The sequence below is a fragment of the Wyeomyia smithii genome, chromosome 2 (genome assembly GCF_029784165.1).
Source record: "Wyeomyia smithii strain HCP4-BCI-WySm-NY-G18 chromosome 2, ASM2978416v1, whole genome shotgun sequence".
NCBI classification, from domain to species: Eukaryota; Metazoa; Arthropoda; class Insecta; order Diptera; family Culicidae; genus Wyeomyia; species Wyeomyia smithii.
In genome coordinates this window covers 19,993,686-20,016,956 of record NC_073695.1, presented here as the reverse complement: position 1 = coordinate 20,016,956, position 23,271 = coordinate 19,993,686, and the positions used below count along the sequence as shown (strand labels likewise).

The 23,271-nt window shown below is 39.1% G+C and overlaps 1 protein-coding gene and 2 non-coding genes across 9 annotated transcripts in view; 2 read left to right on the top strand and 1 right to left on the bottom strand.

The window, feature by feature from the left end:
• LOC129721908 (serine/threonine-protein kinase mig-15) overlaps nt 1–23,271 on the top strand; it is a 102,408-nt gene that overhangs the window by 61,199 nt on the left and 17,938 nt on the right. For 6 of the 7 annotated variants that reach the window (XM_055675018.1, XM_055675015.1, XM_055675016.1 and 3 more), the window contains 5 exons: nt 18,979–19,666; nt 20,784–20,895; nt 20,951–21,173; nt 21,242–21,478; nt 22,621–22,641. In XM_055675018.1, coding sequence (XP_055530993.1) covers nt 18,979–19,666; nt 20,784–20,895; nt 20,951–21,173; nt 21,242–21,478; nt 22,621–22,641 — 1,281 coding nt within the window. Of the gene's footprint in view, nt 1–18,978; nt 19,667–20,783; nt 20,896–20,950; nt 21,183–21,241; nt 21,479–22,620; nt 22,642–23,271 lie in introns of all 7 variants that reach the window. The other variant, XM_055675019.1, reaches the window with a different exon arrangement.
• Trnav-aac (transfer RNA valine (anticodon AAC)) lies at nt 10,970–11,042 on the bottom strand. Its single transcript has one exon. It is a non-coding gene; the product is annotated as a tRNA-Val (tRNA).
• Trnav-aac (transfer RNA valine (anticodon AAC)) lies at nt 18,331–18,403 on the top strand. The gene has a single exon. It is a non-coding gene; the product is annotated as a tRNA-Val (tRNA).

Below are 23,271 nucleotides of genomic sequence, written 5' to 3'. Positions count from 1 at the left end.
TCACTTTTTTCGGTTTTAGATTTTCATTTCACATCCCTATTTAGCCGAACTTCCTGAGAGAAGTATTCTACTTCAAAACAGTAGTTTTTATTCTACCCTACCCTATGGCGGCCCAGTCTCAATTGATACGCAGAACCACCCTAATTTAACCACTCCAGGAACAGTAACTCATTTGCATATTTGCTCGCGGTCTGCTCGTATGCGGCAGCAAACTATTCCACATTGATGGCGTCGTTATGTACAGCGTGATGATGATAGCGGAGGTTCGGTCGTAGTCACCATCGTTGTCGTCGTCGTCGTTGTCATCGTCGTCACCGCGTCATCTTCACCATCTTTAACGACCAGAACGGCCAACCCAGTCTGTTAACGTCTAGTCACGACGGATCAGCTTGCTGGCGTTGGCGGTGGATTGCGGTTGCATATTGGCAAGGCCGGGAAATGGTTTTGAATATGCATATCTGCACTTAAAATCAATTTCATCGGCGTACTGTGATCGTCCCCCCCTGGATGCTTTTTTCAGCTCTCTGCGGTTGGCTAGTTTATTGCCGCTAGCAGTACTTCGTATGAAAATGGTTAATGGGATGCGACTTATTAAAAATGGTAATTCGATGGTGGTGCGGAATGATTACGAGCTGCGACTTGAGTTATAGCGATCAATGGTGGAAAATTGCTGAACAATGCAGTCAGTCAGATCGATTATTTCGATCTGGAAAACTTTACTTGAGAAGAAAGTGGCGAAAATTGAACTGAATATAAAATAATATATATATATATATATATATATATATATATATATATATATATATATATATATATATATATATATATATATATATATATATATATATATATATATATATATATATATATATATATATATATATATATATATATATATATATATATATATATATCTACCAGGTTAGTTGAACAATTGCAGAATTGAAGCCCAAGTAACAAATCCAGAATCAAGGCCGTTTGATGTTAATGATCAAAGGCCTTGTTTGCTGGCAAATTATGGAGGGATTTATGGTGATTTTAAAACAGTGCGACCCCACGTGAACTGACTGGACTGGACATATCAATAGTTGCTATTCCCCTGATTGATTGGAATCAGTAAAATTGCACAACGAATCAACTGGTTGAAGCTGAGAGTGACCGTTCAATCTCATTGTACAAATTTTAGTGACTCAATACTTTTTGAAGGATCACTAACGTCGCCGGCCAGGTTGGAAGAAAGAAGAGCGTGACCTTTACCAAAAATGACCTTTGCGAAATTTCAGCTCAGTCGGACAAGGCTCAGGGGTGTCTCAAGCGCTCAAAGTTGTGATGTTTTCCCCTCAAAAATCTACCAAGAGGGGAAGTACCTGACCGCTCGAGGTATCATTCAATCATCTGGGAGTATCCGGAACACAACCGGGACAAGTTTGCATTGTGGCCCATGTGACGGCAACAGCAGTAAATAACTTCCTATTTCTTGCTAGTAAACTAACGATTACTGTAGTACTCAGATGTGGAAAAATCAGTTTTGCTATTTGAATTGAAAATATGTGGTTGTCCCTAAAACAAACGGTTGGTCTTATGACCTGTGTGACGGTGCTTCCCACAAAGAAGATGTTGTTTACTCTGTTGGTCCGTCCGCTATGGAATGCAGCGAGATATTTGAAATCGCCGCCTGCTACAGCTCTGCTTGCTGCTGCTCGATCCAGTTCCCAGTTAGTCATCCTCTTGCAATAGTGATCGGATATACCGCTGCCGTTTGAACCGTTCTTCCCACCATCAACAAGTAAAATGATTGGTTTGAGCAGAAGCAGGTTTTATGTGCCCAAAGTGCATTACCATATACCTAGGTATAATATTCTGTCGACCGTGTTAGGGAAAGTAAGCATTAAGCGTCCTATCAAGATCAATCGAAATCTGCGTTTCAACCGGGTTTAACTATTTTCAATAGCATAGTGTTTGCATAATGAAGGATTGATTGCGTTTAGTGCCGTATAAGAGCAGATAACACCTTATATTTCATGTCATATGGTCGGATGGGAATGAATAAATAAATAAATAACAAAAGATGCCGCACTTAGTTACGCAACATTTTATTACGCTGCTATTGGGTGTTGCATTTTGCTGAAGGAAAACAAAATTCAGTTTGTGCTGAGACATGAAGTTGAATTTACAACCGGCTTCGTCGAGGCCTAAATACGCCAACTCTTTGTTGGAGAAGGTAACGGTCAATTTCCAAATTCTGCTGCTATCCGCTGCTACTTAGTTAGAACCCTGCTAGTGTCCATCCATTAACAAACTGATTAATTTGAGCAAAAGCAGGCTCTTATATACCCCAGAGGTCAAAATCGGCGTTTTAACAAGGGTTGACAATTTTCAATAGTACAATAATTTGAATAATTAAACTACAATTCTCTGAGCTTGGACGGGTGCATAAATGATTTTTCAAACCCAGAGAAATTAATAATCAGTTCAATACGATTCTAAATAAGTTAGTTTCAGGGCATTTGAAAGTCTATGTAATCAATCTCAAAGATGATTTTTCGTGTGAAATCGCGGCCACAACTTAAATTACGCTGACTGAGTTTTATTATTTTTTTTATTTCTGGTCGCAATGATTCACGGGTTTCAAATTTTCTTTATCAATTGGATTTAATTTTCATCAATGATCAAACAAAGAAATCACTATTTGTTCAGTATTGAACTAACTGCCAAAGAACGATATTAGAAGAAGCAAATATTTGCCTAATTTTTCGTTTGCTGAATGAGACAGCAAATATTTTCGACAAATAACTGAAGCAAATAAATTGATAGTACACGGCAAGTGAATATTGATCGTCATTTCAAGGATATATTTACTTCTTATAATGCCCACTTTAAAGCTGCTATACACTTTGACGACGTTCCGTATTTTGATAGTAGGTATATTAAGTTTTATTGCAAAATTGTACGGGAAACTATATTAAATCTTGCGAAATTTTTTGAAGACCTCGGGAATCCCGGGAAAAGGTAATTCCCGGGAAATCGTTCCCGGGATTGCAAACCCTAATTGACCCTAATTAAAACCCCTAACCCCCCCCCCCCCCCCTAAACCCTAATTAAAATTTTTTGTTTATCATAATTGGAAAGGATTAGAATGAAGAGTATTGAAAGTAAACTTTCGCCTTTCTCCTAGTTCAGTTTGAAACGGCTAGTGCGAAATTAGCTCGAAACCAAATGAAGTCAAATTTTAAGAGAATAATCAAGATAATGCGACTATTTCGGCCTTTTGATAGTAAATTTTTCAGACACACACAGCAAAATAATAGATGCTGAAAGCTGTTTCATCTCCGAGCGAAACCGAAACGAAAAAAAAAACACAAAACTTTGATCAGCACGACGCCGGTCGCTTCGGGGAATGTGATGAAACTATAAATAACTGTCTTCATTTGTGAAGTTCAATTTTTCTGTTTGTAACAATGGTGATTACACGGTCCCTTCGCATGGTTTCCGTTGGCGGCTTCCAGCAAAGCATAAAATGTGGTTTCTGTGTCCTGATAACTATCGGATGATAACCCACACCAGTGCTTTACAGTTTTGCGGGTAGATTGGAAGTGCATTTAATATCCCTCAGATAGAACTTTTACACAACTACGAGTGTATAATGTGAGCGAAGATGGAGCAATATAAACTGTACCGTAATTTGATTTAAAGTTTATTCATGGAAATCAACGTGGTATTCATTGCTTGGCTGTCTGATGATGCTGGCGGTTAAATCAAGTGCTGTAAATTGAATTTAGCGAGGACTTGATAGATGCAATCGCTCAGCTCGGCTTTATTGTCACAGTAGCTGCAATGCAGTACTCGCATAGACCGCCAAACTGTGGTTGAGAGTATCCAGTGCGTCAGAGCGCAAATGGAATCGAATTGAAGCGTTACTGAAATTGACATTGCGATGGCGACTAAGCTTTTCGGCTTGCAATCTATAATCCTTGAGGCCTTGGCGGCGTATGCGCGATAATCTAATTCGAAGGATGCGTGGAATATTTAAAGCCATAAAATTCGTGCTCATAGCGCCACAGTCCGTTACTCCCACGAGTTGATCGTGGGCAGAATAATCGAGCACCTACGCGCGGCTTTACCATAAATGACAGTCTTAGCGTCGGGCGCCTACCTATAGATATGCGTAGTTCTTCCCACGTGCCGACACAAAACACCCCAGGTCATCTAGGGGTTGACTATTGACACTTTGGTTGATGTTATGGATTTTCCCAGCATTTAACTGTGTACTAAATGTGGCTTGAGCCATTGAGATTTGTCTTCGTGACTTGTCGTAGGTTTTTATATGATCGCAAATCAATTGATCATGGTTAATCATATTTTTGAATAGAAGAAAAAAAATGTATGAAAAATATAGCTCGGTTGTGTATCAGTTCATTTAACAGTAGAGTCGAAAGCAGCCAATTGTATCACAATCAACCTTAATTCTCCAATGTTTACGAGTGAACAGCCCATTAAACCTGCAGTTAGCTACAAATTCTTGAGCTATTTAACCTTGTATTTGCCCAGAACTGGCCATCCGAACATTACCAAACTCTGATGAGACATTGTCGTGGAAAATGTGGTAACAATAGACAGCATTTTCTCACCGCATGAAATCAACGTCAATCAGAGAGCAGCAGAGTTGGGGTGCAGCAGCCGGGAATTGCGCTGATACCAGGTGAAACAGTGCAATTATTTGCCGCACGTTGATTCACTGAGCTTCCAGCGCGCTGCTGCTCACCTGATTTCAGCGTTTCGAGCACTCCACCGGAATGCTAGGCAATTCCAGCTGGTAGTATTTTTTTTATTATAGACGCGAACAATTGTGGGAGGAGAGGTTAATCTAACGCTTGTTTTGTTTTATTTTTTTTTTCTAAGTCGGCATTTCGTTTTACGTAACCTCTGGAATGTCGGTTTATCGGTATCTTGAAGTGCAAATAAATGAAAAATGATAATCGAGAGAGAAGCTATTTCTGTAGAAGTGGAGTTTCGTAATTGCGGAGATGCACCGTTGGGTTTTAATGAAACGCGGGATTTTCTCGAGGTTTGTTAAGGTATTTATTCTAGCTCGAATACTATGTAGATATAAGCTTAGATTTTCAATAAGGAATGTTCGATAAGAATTTATTTCCTGTTTGGATCAACGACAACGATCAGTTCTTTTGTTTATTGTGTTGCAACATAATGTCTATATCTGATTTGAAGTTTTACTTGTGATAAGTGCCCATTTTTTCTGTAAAAAAGGGTGTTCGACACAGCACAATTCTATGGTATTGTGCTTTTCTAAAGTCATTGATTAACTAGCACTTTAACTCAAAACAAATGTCAAACTTTCATCCGAGGTTTAAATTTTAACCAACTTATTTCGTTAACTCATAAAAAAACTTGTTCAAAGACACAAGACTTTGTGGACCAAATATAGAAATCTCAATCTTGAAAAAAGATTTAATTCGGTGAATGTTCTTTTTTCTGTCAATTTTTCTTCATTATTCAACTTAATGGCTAGCTGCGCAAGCAAGTTGTTCAGGGGGTCACGAAATTTTTTTTGATAAACAGTTTATTTTTTCATTCGAAAGCAATCCGGTGTTTGTTTATATGTAGTTTTGAGAATTTTGAACCTTAGTTATCTTGTGAATCCAAACAGTTAAAAATTTGAGGAATTTAGCAAAGCTGTTCAGAAGCATATGTGTTGCGGGTTGTTATACTATTTTGTTTGAAATTAATTGTTGTGCTATTTTGTATGGAATATGGTACGTGGCGCTAGTGTGCATGTAGTTATAAGTATTTCGAATTTTATTTTAAGTTGGTCCGACAAGGTTAAGAACTTGGGACTAATTTATGATAAAAAACTTATTTTCAAAGAGCACATTGAGAGTATACAAGCCAAGTGCATCAAATATACGAGATGTTTATATCCTCGCATCAACAGGAATTCTAAACTTTGTTTAAAGAACAAACTTTTGATTTACAAACAAATTTTTAGACCAGCAATGCTTTATGCTGTACCGATCTGGTCAAGTTGCTGTTCAACAAGGAAGAAAACGCTCCAAAGGATTCAGAATAAAATTCTGAAAATGATTTTGAAGCGTCCTCCTTGGTTTGGTACACTCGAATTACATAGACTTACTGGTGTTGAACCATTAGAAGCTATGTCAAATAAAATTATTGACAATTTTCGACAAAAATCGTTGCAATCCTCAATTGCTACGATAAGCTCTCTTTATAGCCAATAAGTTAGCAATTAAGTTAGTTGTAAGGTTACCTCCCCTTTTCTGACAAGTAGGTTTAAATCCCTACGAATGATAAGTCCTAATTGCGAAAGCAAACAAATCCTAACAATTAGAATTACAAATTTCTAACAGTGTTGAGAAGTCACCATTTGTGATTGGACACACATACTTATTATTTACTAATATTTATCATAAATACTTAAGCTACTAACAAATCCCCCCTTAAAAAAAAAAGTATTTCGAATTTGGAAGGTCTTCTAGTGAATAAACTATTTCAAAAGCTGCGTTCTTCAAGAAACTAATTCAGAAAACTTTGTTGAAGACTACGGCTTTGTAGGAGGCTGGAATTGTAGTATAGGCAAATCAAGGTGATATTTTGGTGGAATTCTGTACTTAACTTTCCATCATCCATCATGTTTGACCTTTTGACCAACTTTGCTGAAGATCGCAGCTGTCTAGAGAGTAAGAATCACGATATAAGTTAAGGTTAAAATATGAAGAATATTGTTCACGCTAACACCACGTAGCGACAGAATTCTACACTGAACTGTCCATCAACCAAAAGCCCTTGGGCTTCTAAATACTGAAGACCGCAGTTTTTAGACAGTAAGAATCACGAGATATAATAAGTTCAAAATATGAAGAATTGTGTTCACACCAATGCCACGTAACGGCAAAATTCTGCAGTAAACTGTTCATGAGCCCGAAACCCTTGACCTTCTGAACAACTTTGCTGAAGACCGCAGCTTTCCGGAAGTAAGAATCACGGAACAAGTTGAAATCAAAATATGAAGAATTGCGTTCACACTAACGTCACGTAGGGACAGGATTCTGCGCTGAACTGTTATTCCACCAGAAGCGCTTGACCTTCTGAACAATTTCACTGCAGACCGCTGCTTTCTAGATAGTGAGAATCACGGGGTGTAATTAGGTCAAAATATGAAGATTTGTGTTCACACTAATGCCATGTAGCGAGCGAATTCTGCACTAAACTGTCCATCATCCAGAAGCCCTTGACCTTCGTAACAAATTTTCTGAAGACTGTAACTTACCAGGTCATTGGAAACACAAGGTATCTACCTATTTCAAGTGATGCCAAACTTTTTCCATGTTGACAGCTGAAAAGCTCTCGATTCGTTATATTTTCCAAGCACCTAGGCTTTTTTGATCTTCCAATAAGCAATAACGGAAATTTATGAGTCCCAATTACAGTCGAACATGGTATGGAGTTACTAGATTTTTGGGTGTTGTTTTTGTCTCCGGAATAAGTGAATGTTTCGCGGTGAGTCATTTTAATTAGCAAACAAACAACGTCACAGTTGTAAATTTGATCGGCAATCAAGCCATGATTACACAGGTAATTAAAGAACTCTTTCTTGAAAGTAGTGATTGCTTAAAAATTTGCTGACAATTTTTCGTTGCACCGCTAGGTGAATGATTTCATGTTTTTTAAATATTTTTTATATATCTCAGACACGTGATAAAACCGAAATGTTCTGTGTGATAATTTCGAGAGTGATAAAAATGAAACGTGAAATTAAACGATCCATGGTAAAATTGACACGTCACTGTATTGAACAAAAAAATTAAATAATGAGCCGCTGATTTGTTTATCTATTCCTTAATTTTGCATGGGGCTGAAAAGTCATTGGGGTACTAATGAGAATAACGAAAATTTTCATGAAAAACTATTTATTTTTCGACATAATCTTCATCTTGAGTAATGCACTTATTGTAGCGGTCCTCTAATATTTCAATGCCAGTTTTATAGTATTGCGCGTCAAGTCCTTCAGAATAGTCGATTGTTTTCAACTTAACTTCTTCATTCGAGTGGAATAATTTTTTAAGCGAGAAAATAAAAAATAGGTGCTTGAGGATAAATTTAACGAATATGGAGAATAGGGAACCACTTCAAAATATCGGTCGAAATGCAAACAGAATGAGCGAAAGCGTTGTCTTGGTGAAATAGCACTTCGTTCTTCGCCATATGCGGCCGTTTTGCCTGTAATATTGCTTATTGAATTATCTATCGTTTGAAAGGTTTTCGATGAATATTATGCCTCGAGAATTTGATTGTTGTGTTTCTGGCGCACTCAGTAAAATTCAACTGCCGATTGGATTCTGAAGTTTAATGGTGAATCCATGTTTCATCCACTGTCGCGAATCATTGCGAGAACTTCCTTTCTGTTCCGCGTAATCGATGCCAATTCTCCGTTAAAAGCTTGACACGTTGGTCATTTTGATCAATTGTTAAGAAACGCGGCATCCATCACACACACAGCTTTTTCATGTGTAAACATTCACGAATAATGTGACCAAACGCGTTCCTTTGAGATTTTCATAATCCTAACTAGCTCGCTCAACTTCACATTGCGGTCACGATTTCACGATTTTTTTATTTTTTTCCGGCGTGACTGTCTCATTTGGGCTTTCGACGGTCACGGTCACGACGAAATTAAGCAAACCGATACTTTACGGCTAAATCACCTGGAGCAGATGTCTTGTGCCGCTGATCAGGCCATTACTTCATATGAATAGTATATCTTAGTATTAGAAAACAATGCCTAATCAAAATTAAAATAACCTCGAAAAAATTAAAAACCACCACCCTTCTTGAAGCCGACTGATGAGAAGACCCCCTTGTTTAACTTAATTTTATTTGGCTTCGCAACAAATTAAAATTCATTTATAAATCAATAATCCCTGGAGTGTAAGTCATAATTGAGTCATAACCAAACGGCGGTATCATTGAACTGATGAAGTCCGGCAAATGACTGGAGGACATTCTACCTCGGTGGGCGACAGACTGCTGGCAAAGGCGTGACGAATCCAGTCAAGTGCCGTTGACCCTTGTCACCTGATTAAAAAAAATTTACTAACTAGCTAGGCTGATGGATTGTTTCGGGTGATTTGAAATCGATCCGAGCACATACCATAAGTTGTTTCATTCAGTGTAAAAGTAGCAGTCCCCACATTAATAAACTGATTCCATAAATTTAACTCTTGCACTCACCTGCCCTATAGCGGATCCGCCATCCACTCGTGTGACCTGGATTATTTGCCATAATTAGTCAAATCTCCCGCACCTAGCCGTATCCGTGGTGGAATGAATTAATTCTGTAGATCCACAAAATGTCGCCGCTATGTTTCCCCCTTATAGGATACATTGCATGACAGTCAATATTCCGACAATGTAGCAGGGCTAGCGTGCTTCCTCCCCCCCCCCCACTTTTCAGGGCTTCGATGTTTCCAAATGACCCATTATATAGACATTGCCGTTAAACAGTGTTCGAATACCTTTTAATCCACTTGGTTTTGCTATACAGTGCCGTCAACGTTGGGCCTAGGGGCGCTCGAACGCGCGCTACACTCTATGTGGTCGTCTATTTTTATGCGTCCTTTGTGTTCCACACCGCGATGCGATTGCTGCTTCTCTTCTCCTATATTCAGTTTCTTCTGTGTGCCACCGGTAGAGTGACACATCAACGCTGGAAACGACACAAATGTGATTTAATTTTGTTCAACTCATAAATGTGTTCACATTTGTTGGATTGATTTACTTCCTCGACCGGTTGGTGGCGCTTGATTGGTTGGCTGAGTCTTAGATGGTAATTGCGGCTTGCAACGTCGTTGTTTTTATTAGCTAGATGAACTGAAGTTTCGATGCAATGTAGTGCATACGGCACTTAGTTATATTTCAAGAACTATTTTTACCAAAATTCTTGGAATGAATAAAAATAATCTGTTTCACATAGCTCTCGAAACCAAACCTTAACAGTAAATTGTAAAATTGATCTGCTCATGACATTGAGGTGTGTGTTGATGAATTTATAAAATATTGCATGTTGCTTACACTCCAGCATTATTTTCTCATGCGTGACGCAGCGAGCAATATTGGTACCTGTAAAACTTGTCTCGTCGTTCGTCGTACCAACGCTCACAACAACAACAATCACATGAATTCACAAATGGCGATTTATGCATTTGTTGAGTGTACTATTAATAACCTTTTGGAACAGCTGTTCGTGTCAAAGGTTCTTTGCATAAGGAGAGTAGAATGTAGCAGTGTGTTGGATCTTGTTGCCAGTATTCGACTTTTTCTGAGGAAAAAAGAGTTCCATGATGTTTGTTTTTACAAGCTGTTTATAATGTTTACTTCACGGCTTAAGTGGACGTTTCGTTTTGATTGTTGGTTCGCACGCAACACGCACATAAATCTGTTACGCCAATTCGACATGAACTTGTTTTTTGTACAATTATCATTCAGTGAGAGCAGGAATTAAATTCACAAAAACAACACATGTAAGATAAAATATTTGCCTATTTTTGTGCCAAATAAAATAATTCAAAATTAAAACAAAGACTTATTTCATCATGAATGATACACGCGTCATGTACAACTCCACTTCAGAACTAGAAGTAACGTTCATTCAAGAGCTGCCGTCACATGCTTCCTCAGCATCACCACGACGGGCGGCTGCTATGTCAAAACAAGAAACCCGTAACAACCGGCATAAACCAAAACAACAACCAACGTAGGTACTTATTTTTAGCTGGCGTCGTCGGTTAAGAAATAACAAAATTGCGTCGCATTGACCAGCTATCTGTAATTGCTTACTTAACCTGAAGAATAACACCAAGCAAGACCTTGAATGTTATTTGTTGGTTTGGTACTAAACCTGACCTATCCGGGTATCCGGAGGGAAAAAATGCTATCGTGTTTCCGCCCGGGATCGAACCGGGGGCCTTCCGCGTGTTAGGCGGATGTGATAACCACTACACCACGGAAACCGCACTTGGATATTCTCTGGGGTGTCGGATAGACACCATTTTTCACAGCTCCATTTTTTTCGTAAATGATGCTCTCTGCAGTGCTAGGCAACATATTTTGTGTCTCCTTCAAACTCCAACAGCTGAACCATTGGGTTGTTTATACACTCACAGACGCAATGCGCGCGTGGGCTCGAAAACATGTTGGGCACAGTGCATCCGATAACATTAGCCGACTGTCGAACGATTTATGGCTGACAGTTATGCGCGTTTTCTAGTCCAAATATAAGCGCACATTGGCCAAGCGGGACCTGCAGAAACAAACGAGTTTTAATTTGATTATTTATCACTCTCCCGGCAGAAGAAAGGTCGAAGCGGAAGCAATACTCTAATATTGCTGCATCAATCAATCGTGACGAATCGGGAGACAATTAATTTTCGATTGTCAAAATTGACCTTATTTTCGTTTTGATACAAACCAAAACCGATTTGGATTGTTACGTATTCAACGAAATCGATAACTGTAGTGGCACTAACTGTATGTAGTTAGTTCAGATACGAAAAAATTTGGAACCATTCGGATTGGACTGGAAAAAACATAGTTTTCAATGATGATGACTCACCACGAATGCAGCTGCATACATGCACCTGCATGAGCATTTCCTAACACCACGATCCTGGTGTGGATGACTCAGAGAACAGGCCTGGAGATAAATTTCGAACGCCTGCTTAACGGAATATGCAAGCGTACACAACTCAGCATAAATTCGATCGGTGTTTACTTACTCACTTGTGGAAGCGGATTTCTTTCTCTATCTTCTTGCTACTCCAGCGTTGAGCATTCCTCAGTTTAGACGACACAATTCAAGATATCGAACAAATGATCTTGCAGTTTATTAGTTTGTATTAGTTAGATTTAATAATAAAGAACAACTAAGGACACATGAATAAGGTTTGAGGGACCTAAATACACAAACGCAGGCGTAACATAGGATGCTGATAATTGTTATTTATCAAACTCTTCAGTTATATTTTAACAAATGAAAATTGTGATTTGAAGCTACTGTAGATACGCAAAGTACTGACATTTATAAAAAGTTATTACTGTGCATGAAATCAATGGTATATACGAAATTTTAATTCGACTTTAATCGAGATTTTCACATGCTACTGAGAATGCAGAGTTCGTTTTGAGAAAAATCATTTGCAGTTTGCATTTAATATTTGATCGTCTTGATAAAGACTGTGATAAAGACTTCACAACAGCGACATTTCCAGTTAGAGGAAGCAAGCTGTGCTTCGTTGAATCTTGCTAAATTGACGAGTTCAAACTCTAATTTTAATTTTAAATCTATTAATCAGGAATTTGCTGTACAAAACCCTCTCGGGGGTAGCAACATTAAAAAACATTTGAAAAGAGCACATTTTCGTTACACTTTTCACAACATGCCAGTTTTCACAACATGTAAGTGAGGCGTAGCCCTACGTTAAAATGTTTACAATGGGTCAAGGAAGGCAAATAGATGTAGCAAGATTCAGAAAAGAACGAAACGTTTTCTGGGCATTCGGCAACCAAGAGATGAACTTGTTTCGAGTGATTTTCTCACATACGTATCAATTACACCTAGCATCCTGCGGTTCAGAATAAAAAATATAAAACATAAAAATGCTAATCTGTCTGACCCAAACAGACTTGGAAAGTTCTAAACCGATCGGCGTGAAAATGTATATGCAGGGGTTTTAGGAAACGGGAAAGGAGGTTAGAAAAGTTCGAGACCCCTCCCTTTTCTGGAAGGGAGGGATGCCATGCGAATGAAACACAAATTCCCGCTTAGCTCGAGAATTTATCAAGTAAATGAAACAAACTTTAGCATGTTTTGGGAGCATAAAACATTTTCATGGCATTTTGACACCCTTCCTTCTTTTGAAGAGGGGTACTTCCACACAAATAAAACACAAATTTCTACACTGCTCCGGAACTAATCAAGAATATGAAACCAAATTAGGTATGTGGAGGGTTTTGGGGGGTAAGAAATATTTCGTTGGTGGTTCTACACCCCTCCCTCTTCTGGAAGGAAGGGGTCCCATAGAAATGAAACACAAATTTCTGTTCAAGCAAAGAGAACCAAATTTGGCATGTGAAGGCTTTTGAGGATACGAAATATTTCCATGCTGTTTCGACACCCTGTCCTCTTCCAGGGCTAGTAGCGAGTCACTTTTTAGTGACTTTGTCACTATTTTGAGCCTAGTCACTAAAAAGTCACTATTTGCGCTGAAAAGTCACTAAAGTCACTATTTTACGACAAAATGGTCACTAAAGTCAATTTTTAGCATTAAATGTATAAATTAACTATCGTTGTATTGCAACATACTTTAGAAAGCTTGCTTCTCATTTACAGAATATTTGGACAGTTCGGTTTGTAAGGCATTTTTGTTAACTTTTCCATCATAGAAGTTTCATGCCAGGCAATGTTTTCAAATTTCTCATCGAAGTTAACAGTGCAGAATAGTTACGAACGAATTGTCTAAAAGCTGCAAAGGAATGTAAAAGTTTATTCTACAAGCTACTCGCGTCTTAAACCAGTGTTGTGGTGAAATTACGTTTGTAGTTTGATTTGCTTGTCTCAAATCAACTGTTCCTCCTGGTTGAAGTGGATTCAAGAATTTCGAGCTTATATTGTGCATAGTCGTTTTTAGGTCTCAATTCGTAGGATTTGGCTTTCAATCATCCGAACCTACCGGTGTCTACCAGATACCATTTAGAAATTCCATAATTATAACCCGTTCTACGCATATTTGTCCCATGCTCCAGATCAAACAAACGAGTGTTTAGTGGGACGAATTTGATTAGAAAATGTCAAGTGGGTTAAATATGCGTGGAAAATCATTGATGGGACAAACAGGCTTAGTATTGTTTTTGCAGATTTTCGGAACGAACAATGCTATTTTTAATATATTTTGAAAAACCCCTTCCTTAGTTAGCTTAACCAACTTCAAACGCTTTTGGAAGCTGTCACAAGCGCCACGGATTCCCAGATATTCTGGATAACCGCTTTACAAGTTGGAGATTTTGTAAAAAATACCATCCTTGAGTCAAGTTCGCAGTATGCGCTGATGCACCGTCTTGCTGGAACATATAGTAATTAGCTCTGAAGAGTTTTCGAAGACACGTGGTAACGTTTTTTTCCAAAACTACCGTTTTATAATAAACAGCATTAAATTCGGCGTCTTTGTAAATGAAAATCAGAGGAAGTTTACTCGCTTGCAAATCGCTCCCGAGACCATCACTAAAGCTGTACTTTGCAATCGAGGAACACTCCTTTAGAACTCTGAAATGTTGTCTCTTGCTGCTGCCCACATTCGATTGTTTTGTGTAACCAGTCACACTCCAGGCCAAATATTTTCTCATCAGAAACGATGAACCCGCGAACAGCGAGTTGTGGAAGTATCATTTTCACTCTATCGAGTCTCTTTTTCTAAAAGAATCGACCAAAATATTGTGGACCGATTCAATAGATATACTCAGATGGGTGGGAATTACAAACTGAACGTCATCATTTCGCCGGACACGCTTCTTCATAACAGTCACAATTTTACGACTTGCGGCATCCTTGCAGATCATGGCCGACAGAATTTTCAACAATCCCCCAAAGAGAATGTTTCCTTGTATTTTACGATGGTTTAATAAACGAAATCTCGCCTAGTTTCACACGATTTGAGATGTTTGAATATTGTGCAAGGGCAGTCACTGACCAAAAATCGTTTTGCTACGACTTTTCGGCTTTGTTACATCACACATCAAGAACTAAATGCAACTGACAGACCACCAACACACCAATGCGTATTCGAGAGTGCATACATTCGTTCACGTAGTTTCATTAACACTTATAACTCGAAAACTTGTATTCGAATATATTGAACAAGGTGCTATTACAACCATTTCAATGTGAAATTATGATACAGATTCTAGTTAGACTTTTTTTCTACGAGAACAAATCATGGCACATCCTATGTTCTAAAGACATAAATTTCAGATAGAATTTAATTCATTTATGGTTCAACAATAAATTTCAAACCCCTCTCTTGTATATTTTTGGTCACTATTTAGTCTCTATTTGGTCACTATTTTAATGAGAAAAGTCACTAAAGTCACTATTATTTTGCTCCAAGTTCGCTATTAGCCCTGCTCTTCTGGAAAAGGGGCCTCCAATACAAATGAAACAAAAATGTCTGCACAGCTCGAGAACTAATCAAGAAAATGGAACAAAACTTAGCATGTGGTGGTATTTGGAAGCTATAAATATTTGCATGATGGTTTGACATTCCTCCTATTTCTGGGAAAGAGAGCTCATATTAAAATCAAACACAAATTTTCGTAGAACCCGGGAACTTATCAAGTAAATGGAACCAAATTTTGTATGTGGACGTTTTCGGGGACAAGAAATGTTTCTGTGATGGTTTAACCAACCCCCTCCCCCTCCCTACTGTGGAAGATGGAAACAGATGTTTCAACCAATTCTTACGGAAAACAGCCTAAAATAATTGGGATGATGCACTGAAACCAAAAATAGACCCAAGACACCATTCCTAAATCCAAGATGGAAACTTCTGGTTCTGAAAAACAGCCGAATATAACCCAATAACGGTATTTTCGTGACCAAAATAATGTTTAGAGGCCAGAAATGGACAAGCAGCCAAAAATTGGCCGTGGACGCCGTTTTGTATTCTAAGATGGTGACTGTCTGAAAAACAGCTGAAAATGACAGATATGGTTGTTTTCGGAGTCAGAGACCAGAAATTGACTCCATTTTGAAATCAAAACGACGACTTTCTGTTTCTGAGAAACAACTGAAACTTCCCGAATAATAGTCAGCGGTATCCCAGCGGTTATCAACCTCGAGTACGAAAAAGTCTTCAGGGAGTACGCGGAGAAACACTAAGTAATGGCTGACAAAGTAATTTTTCTTAAAAATAGTTTTTTTTTCAATCTCGGTTTATATAAGATCAAGCAAACTGTTACATTTTATTTCATTATGTTTTACAGATTGGTTGAAAAAAAAATGTTCACAAATATATTTCCTGTTGTTTTATTGGAGAGTAAAAAAATAAGGATAAAATTATTCGTCACGGTATCGAAGGAATTCTCGAACTTTTCCTGTAATACGGCTCATTAGGCGGCGCAGGTCTCCTTCGTCATCTGATTGATGTCTTTGACAACTTTTTTGTTTGTCTTAAGTCTTCTCTTCATGATTGCCCAATATTTCTCCATAGGGCGGAACTGGGGCAATTGGGTGAGGTAAGGTCTTTCAGAACAAACTAGACCCCTTTCTCCGCATACCACTTTTGAACGACTTTGCTGTAATGACAGCTTGTTAAATCTGGCCAAAACATCACGGGATGGTCGTGAGATCGAATAACGGCAAACTTTTTTTGGATTAAATTAGGCTGGAACATTCTCCAGAGCCGTTGCCAAGTAATATTTTTGACCGAAGTCCAAAGTCAGTCTTGACATAGGTTTCATCGTCTTTTAAAAGACACCCGTCGAACATGGACAGCACCTGGTTGTATAACTTACAAGCACGGATTTTGGCTGCACTTTTCTGTGTTATGGTCCAGTTCAGCTGTTTGCTAGCTCAAAACGACTTGATTCCTTTCCGGAGTCGACAGATTGGGATTCCTCTTGATGGTCTTCAAAATCTTACCACACAGTTTCCGGTCGATAGTTCCATTCCGAAGATTGGCTTGAGGCTTCCGATTCGCCTTCAATGTTTCCTTACACCGTTTGATAACGCGCCATACGGTATTTCTGGGCAATTTTCGCTGTTTAGCTAGCCTAGATACAGACCACAATGGATTTACCCAATAACTGTGCACATTTTTTTCCCTTGTCCATGTTGATTATTGATTGGTGAAGCTAAGAAAATTCCCGACACGTGGGCGTAAAGAACTTTCAAATCTGCCCACCAGGATCGCCACAATATGAGCAAAAATTTGTTCCCATTCTAATACAGAAATCTTTATAAACAAATCGTAAGGCCAATCTTTGAATGTATGTGGAATCAATTTAGAAAAAAAGGTGGGAGATTGCAGGGTCAGCTAGTGTACGATCAAAAATCATCTACTCGTGTGTGTCAGTTTTTTAGACACAGATATTTGTGTTGAAAAGTCAACGTTTGTGACTGGCCACACCAAATAATAAAATACTCAGCTTATTGAGCTTATTGAGAAAGTAAGAAATAAAACATGAGGATGGTACCAAACAATGCACGCACGCGGTTACAAAAATTGAGCGTAAAATGTAATGAAAGGGATAGATCAATATTTTGCTTATATGAACCCATTTCTGGTCGAGACAACAGATCATTGCTCTTAGTGGTTCCCAACAAATAAAAGGCTTCAATAAATTCACAGAACCAAACCAAAAAGGGGAATGCTGAAGTAATAAATAATATAGTAATTACATACTAAGTATAAGTAATGTTTAGGTGATAGAAAGGATAAAAATAAAAAATAGATCTTATGGCTTGATGATATTAGAATATGACGAAGAGCAACAGAATTCAATACTTAAGAAAGAGGTATCACCAAACATAACTTTTCATTAACAAAAACCATGTACCAAATAGTGCCTTTTTAAGACTATCCATAGGATAAAGCTCACTCCAACATTGACTAGCAAACTTTACCATAATCCTTTGGCTGATTAAAGCTAGTGAAAACCCTCAGAGCCACGCTCACGCACTGGCTGCAGGCTGTTATTACTGTGCGTTTTTTTTCTCTGCATAGACTGTGTTATAATAAAACAGTTTCACTTTTTCTCCGTATGATCCCCCCTGTTGGGTTGGTAGGGTAGCGCACGTCTTCAGTGTGGTTTCTTTCAATTAAGATACGAACCAACTTTATGTTACCACAGCAGACAGCAAAGTGCTTTGTGGAAACGTAAATCGCAGATAATGAATGAAAAGTAGCCAAGAGACAATAGGTAAATAATGGGGTATTAACTTTGTGAGAGCGAACTAAATGGAGAAGTTGGAATATAATAAGTTGTGAAAACTATTGGTTTCTGTGATAAGCGCAAATTGAATTTCATGCATTCATGCTGCACGAATGTTACCTCATTCCGCGCTGATGTTGGATGATATTTATTTCTAATGTTAGAATAATTTTTGTTATTTCAGACAGAGTTAATATTATTACTCTCCTCGCAGAGGAGAGTAGCTCTCTTACATAAAGAGCCCGTCCCCCACTATAGAATACTGAAAATAGAAACGGTAAATCTTGCTACACAAACACGGTTTACAACACGCAAGTTTCCGTGGTGTAGTGGTTATCACATGCGCCTAACACGCGGAAGGCCCCCGGTTCGATCCCGGGCGGAAACATATCTTTTGATTTTGTCCAATTAGTCGACCTAATTTATAGTTCCTTAGTTTTAAAGTATGCCCTAAAAAATGCTTTTTATTTATTCATCAACGCCACCTGCTTCGGAAAGCATTTCATTTATTATCTTCAAAACTACTTCTAAAGCAAAAGTTTCCGTGAACTATTTGGAAAGAATTTTTCTCATTCATTTATTTCGTTCGTCTAGACAGCATTTTATAGCGTCGTCGAACCAAGCGTTGAAAGCTCAGCAGAAGAACACTCACACGGTATGATTGTTAGCTTTTTTTCTTGCCGATAGAAGCATAAAAAGCATGCACCGCTGCGCTCCAAGCTGAAAACGGGAAAGGAAGTTTTCTAATTTATGAATTCAATTGTCTTACTTTCGTGCTATAACTGTGGAGCACACAGTCTAATTTATGGATTCATGAACCGTAATTGTGGCCAGCCTTTCCCAATTTTCTACTCACATTCGGGTGCGGCTTCTTTTCCATAATTGATTTATGCTATGATTTATGCAATGTTCATCGCTAACCCTTAGCTAATGTTCTTTCATTTCCTATCTCCAATATTCTAGGGTCGCCACACAAAGACTGGACAACTCGCTGCCATTAAGGTGATGGATGTCACCGAAGAGGAGGAGGAGGAAATCAAATTGGAGATCAATGTGCTCAAAAAGTACTCCAACCACCGAAACATTGCCACGTATTATGGTGCATTTATCAAAAAGACGTCGGCCGGCAAGGACGACCAGCTGTGGCTGGTGATGGAATATTGCGGGGCCGGTTCTGTCACCGATTTGGTCAAATCGACTAAAGGCCAGAGCTTGAAGGAGGAATGGATTGCCTACATCTGTCGGGAAATCCTGCGAGGACTAAGCTATCTGCACACAAACAAAGTGATACATCGGGATATCAAGGGTCAGAACGTACTGCTGACGGACAATGCCGAAGTCAAACTGGTGGATTTCGGCGTATCAGCACAGTTGGACAAAACTATCGGCCGGCGAAACACATTCATCGGAACGCCCTACTGGATGGCACCGGAAGTCATTGCGTGTGACGAAAACCGGGATGCTACCTACGACAATCGGTCCGATCTGTGGTCGCTGGGAATCACGGCGTTAGAAATGGCAGAGTCGCAGCCTCCGTTATGCGATCTGCATCCGATGCGTGCCCTGTTTCTTATTCCTCGAAATCCCCCGCCTCGGCTGAAGTCGAAAAAGTGGTCCAAAAAGTTTCACGGCTTCATTGATACAGTGCTTGGTAAGTATATCGTTACATCGGGCTCAGCCTTCAGTTAGCATACACCAGTTTTGAAAGCAATTATTGAAAGCAATTCCCAAATGCCCTTTCAAACTTTGCAACTGCAAAGGATAATCTGATTAAAAAAGGAAAAAGGCATTAACTTGTCCAGTGGAAGTGTAAATAACACTTTATTGCTGGCAGACACGTTAGCGGTTGTCGATCGGTATTCCGGTGAGAACGAAGACTATGCGACAGAGAAACGGTGGCCACTGCGTGGCAGGGTATTACTTGCAGAAGTTTATGACACGTTACCCTATTATTTATCGCACTTCGCTACCGGGTTGCAGACGACTACACTGCAGTAACAGTGACGTGTTGGGATTCGATGTTCTGCAACCGCAACCGAACGATGCCCAACGTTGCATTGCCAATACCACCTCCGTCTTGACGACCTTAAACATCGCACGTTTATGCTGTGCGAAAAATTTGTTATTCTTACACTTTGTTTTAAACTTCAAACCTTCCGGTGGTTACTTTTTGATTGAGATAGTATTCTGTAATCAGATCCGCTATGCAAGAATAACAGTTAAGCTGTTTTAATTAACTTATGGAATTTTCAATTTGTTTTTTTTTTTTTCGGATTGCCTCACAAAACTGTCCCTTGTGAAGATGCCAAATTTCAGAATGGTGATTGCGATGAAACACGTCACCAGTTGCTTAAAAGTTATCCACAAGCTTCTGGCAGGAAAAGTTTTGCGATTGTAGTATTGATGAAAGCAAAACACATTCCTCCCATTAACCTACATTTTATTCAAGGTACAACAAAAATATGCCTGCCTGAAGCACTCAGTTCACAGCAGCAAAGACAAAGTTTCTGTTTATATCGTAAGAGGATCTTAAGCGACAGCCATTCAGCTTTCTGCTGACCGTAAAAAACAAGTCAGTTTGTGCAGGCTGCTTTTATAGATACGATGACTAACTTTTCAGGTAAAATATGTTGCGACACCGTTGCTGCATAGCTGGTACATCTGGTGACAATAGTTGCTGCAGATAGAATAGAGCAACACAAAGTTTTTGAAATTTTAAAAAGTCTAATGTTTCTAATTATGGTATCCTAACTTTTTCTAACTTGCAGTGAAGGATTATCACCAACGACCTTACACGGAACAGTTACTGAAGCATCCATTCATCAAGGAACAGCCAACAGAAAGACAAGTACGGATACAGCTGAAAGACCATATCGATAGGTAAATCAATCAACTAAAACCAAAATCTTTGATTTAAAAAACTATTTCTTTTAAGGTGTAAGAAACGTAAACAAGAAAAAGAACGAGATGACTATCGGTACTCTGGTTCGGAGAACGAAGAGGAGGAAGTACAACCTGGGGAACCATCCTCCATTATTCAGGCTCCGGGGGGTGATACTCTGCGACGGAACTTCCAGCAAATCCAGGAAGGTCGAACGATGCAAAATGCAGAACAACAGCAGCCGCCGAATGCGAATCGAAACCAGAAGCCACAGCAGGTAAAACAAGTAATTTTCCTACTGCTCTCGTCGTTGGAAGTCGAACTCAATGGCTCAATCGATTGCAGCGCGACGAACGAAGTAAACAGCAACCGGTGGAAGAACCGGGACCTCCTTCACGGCCAGCTCTACCTCAGCGTCTGATAGTGGTACCTGATCCGCCGGCCAATGCCAACGCCAACCGGCCGCTGCCTCCGACACCTCGGTCCAGCAGTGGATCGTCCTCCCAACCGCAACAGCCATCATCCCAGCAGCAAACGCCCCAGCAACCACCACGAAACTCTCAGAATATCTTCAAACCAATGGTAAGTAAACCTGTTTCTTACTCTACTGGCACCAGACCCCCTTTCTATGCTATAGCCTCCCGACATCTAGGCCCAAGCTGTCCAAATTGCGCTACTTTTCGTCTAATGCTTTTTATATCATAATAAATGGTATCCGCGAAAACAAACTACTTACGGTTGAGACCCGCACTTTGTGACCTGTTTGCCACAATCTGTTACATTTTAGAGCGTTTATTTTTTCGTTGTCTATTCGTTGTTTAGCTCATTCATGTTCTGTTGGCAGATAGAATCAGTGACGCGATAACCTAGCGTAAGATTGTTGTTTACACCGTTGATGTGTTTTCTGTCTAGACAAATTTACTAGCGTTCGTTTCTTGAACTTTCCTACTATTTTCTCCGTTCTATCGCTTATGTTTCTATCAATAGTAGTAGATTTCGACGTTGGAGTTTTGCTGACTCCGTTAAACTACAGCAACAGAAGAAGCTAGTCCATCATCACAGAGAAACGCATCTCTGATCCAAAGCTATTCGGCACTATCCCATGTGCGGCTCTGATGACGGTACCTGTACTAATTTTGTTCCCGTTTGAGCGTCTGAAAGATTAAGTATATACTAAGTAGTTTTGTTTTCGAGCTTATCCGGAGTTTGAGCAAAGATCGGTTTCGGTGAACAATTTGTTTTTTTTTCTCTCTTTCTTTTTTATGTATCTGTGTTCGGTAATTTTACTGTACAAAAAAATCGAATATACCGGTGAATGATGATGATGGAAACTCAACCAACCACAATCTGCAAAAACATGGAACACACGCTGCCACCCACAACCAATAAAAAACACGCAAATTGTTTTAAACACACCCTATTAATAATCATCACCGCCTCACCAACTACTACCACATACTCTACCACCAAAACTAAATGTTGCACTGTTACGTTCCTGAATCGGGATATTGGTGACATTGCGTTGTTTCGAATCCGTTACATTTATCTTCCCTTATGATTTGCTGTACATATGAACCAATGTTATCTGTTTGAATCAAAACATGTTCTGACAAAACCGTTCCTTGTGCGGTGAAATGGCGTGTGTCAAATCTGCTACTACTGTAACTACTACCACTACTACTATTACTACCACTTCTACTATTACACAACCAATGTAATGGCAGTTGCCGCCACGACGACCCGAGGTAAGCAATAGTTTATCTGTAACCTTCCACTGCCATTCGTCTTTTATTTGCTACTTTATGTGAATGTTTTTTCCACCTATCCGATGTCATCTTTTCAACTGAATCATTGCCTTTTTCCGGAATAATATGAGTAACTATCCCGAAAATTTATGCTATGTATGCTAATAAAATCATGCCCTTTGGTTGTCGTTTTGTTATGGAAATGACACTAATCAGGAGGAGTAAAATATAACATGGGTTTCGAAGAGGTGTGGTTTGAAAATTTAATTTAGAGTTTTCATTTCAAACCTTTTTGAAATTCCATGTTTCAAATATTTAGCATAAGATGCCTACAATACCATTACTCTTATTCAGTTATTCTGGCCGCTTGCGGTGAAAATAAAATTTCAACTCTATTCCACAATTATCTTACGCTTTGAATACATTTAGAATCTACATCTCCCGGCCCGTTCATTCGCATACATGTGTCCCACTAATCGTTCCTCTTTAGTTTCATCGTGATATACCTAACCAGTAGCGAAAAATCAATCATTTCATTCGTCCCGCCCGCAAACAGCTGTTATCAACCCGTATCGTATACTTCGAAGAACAAAGCTTCTTCATTTACACCCACTAGGTGAAACGGATAGC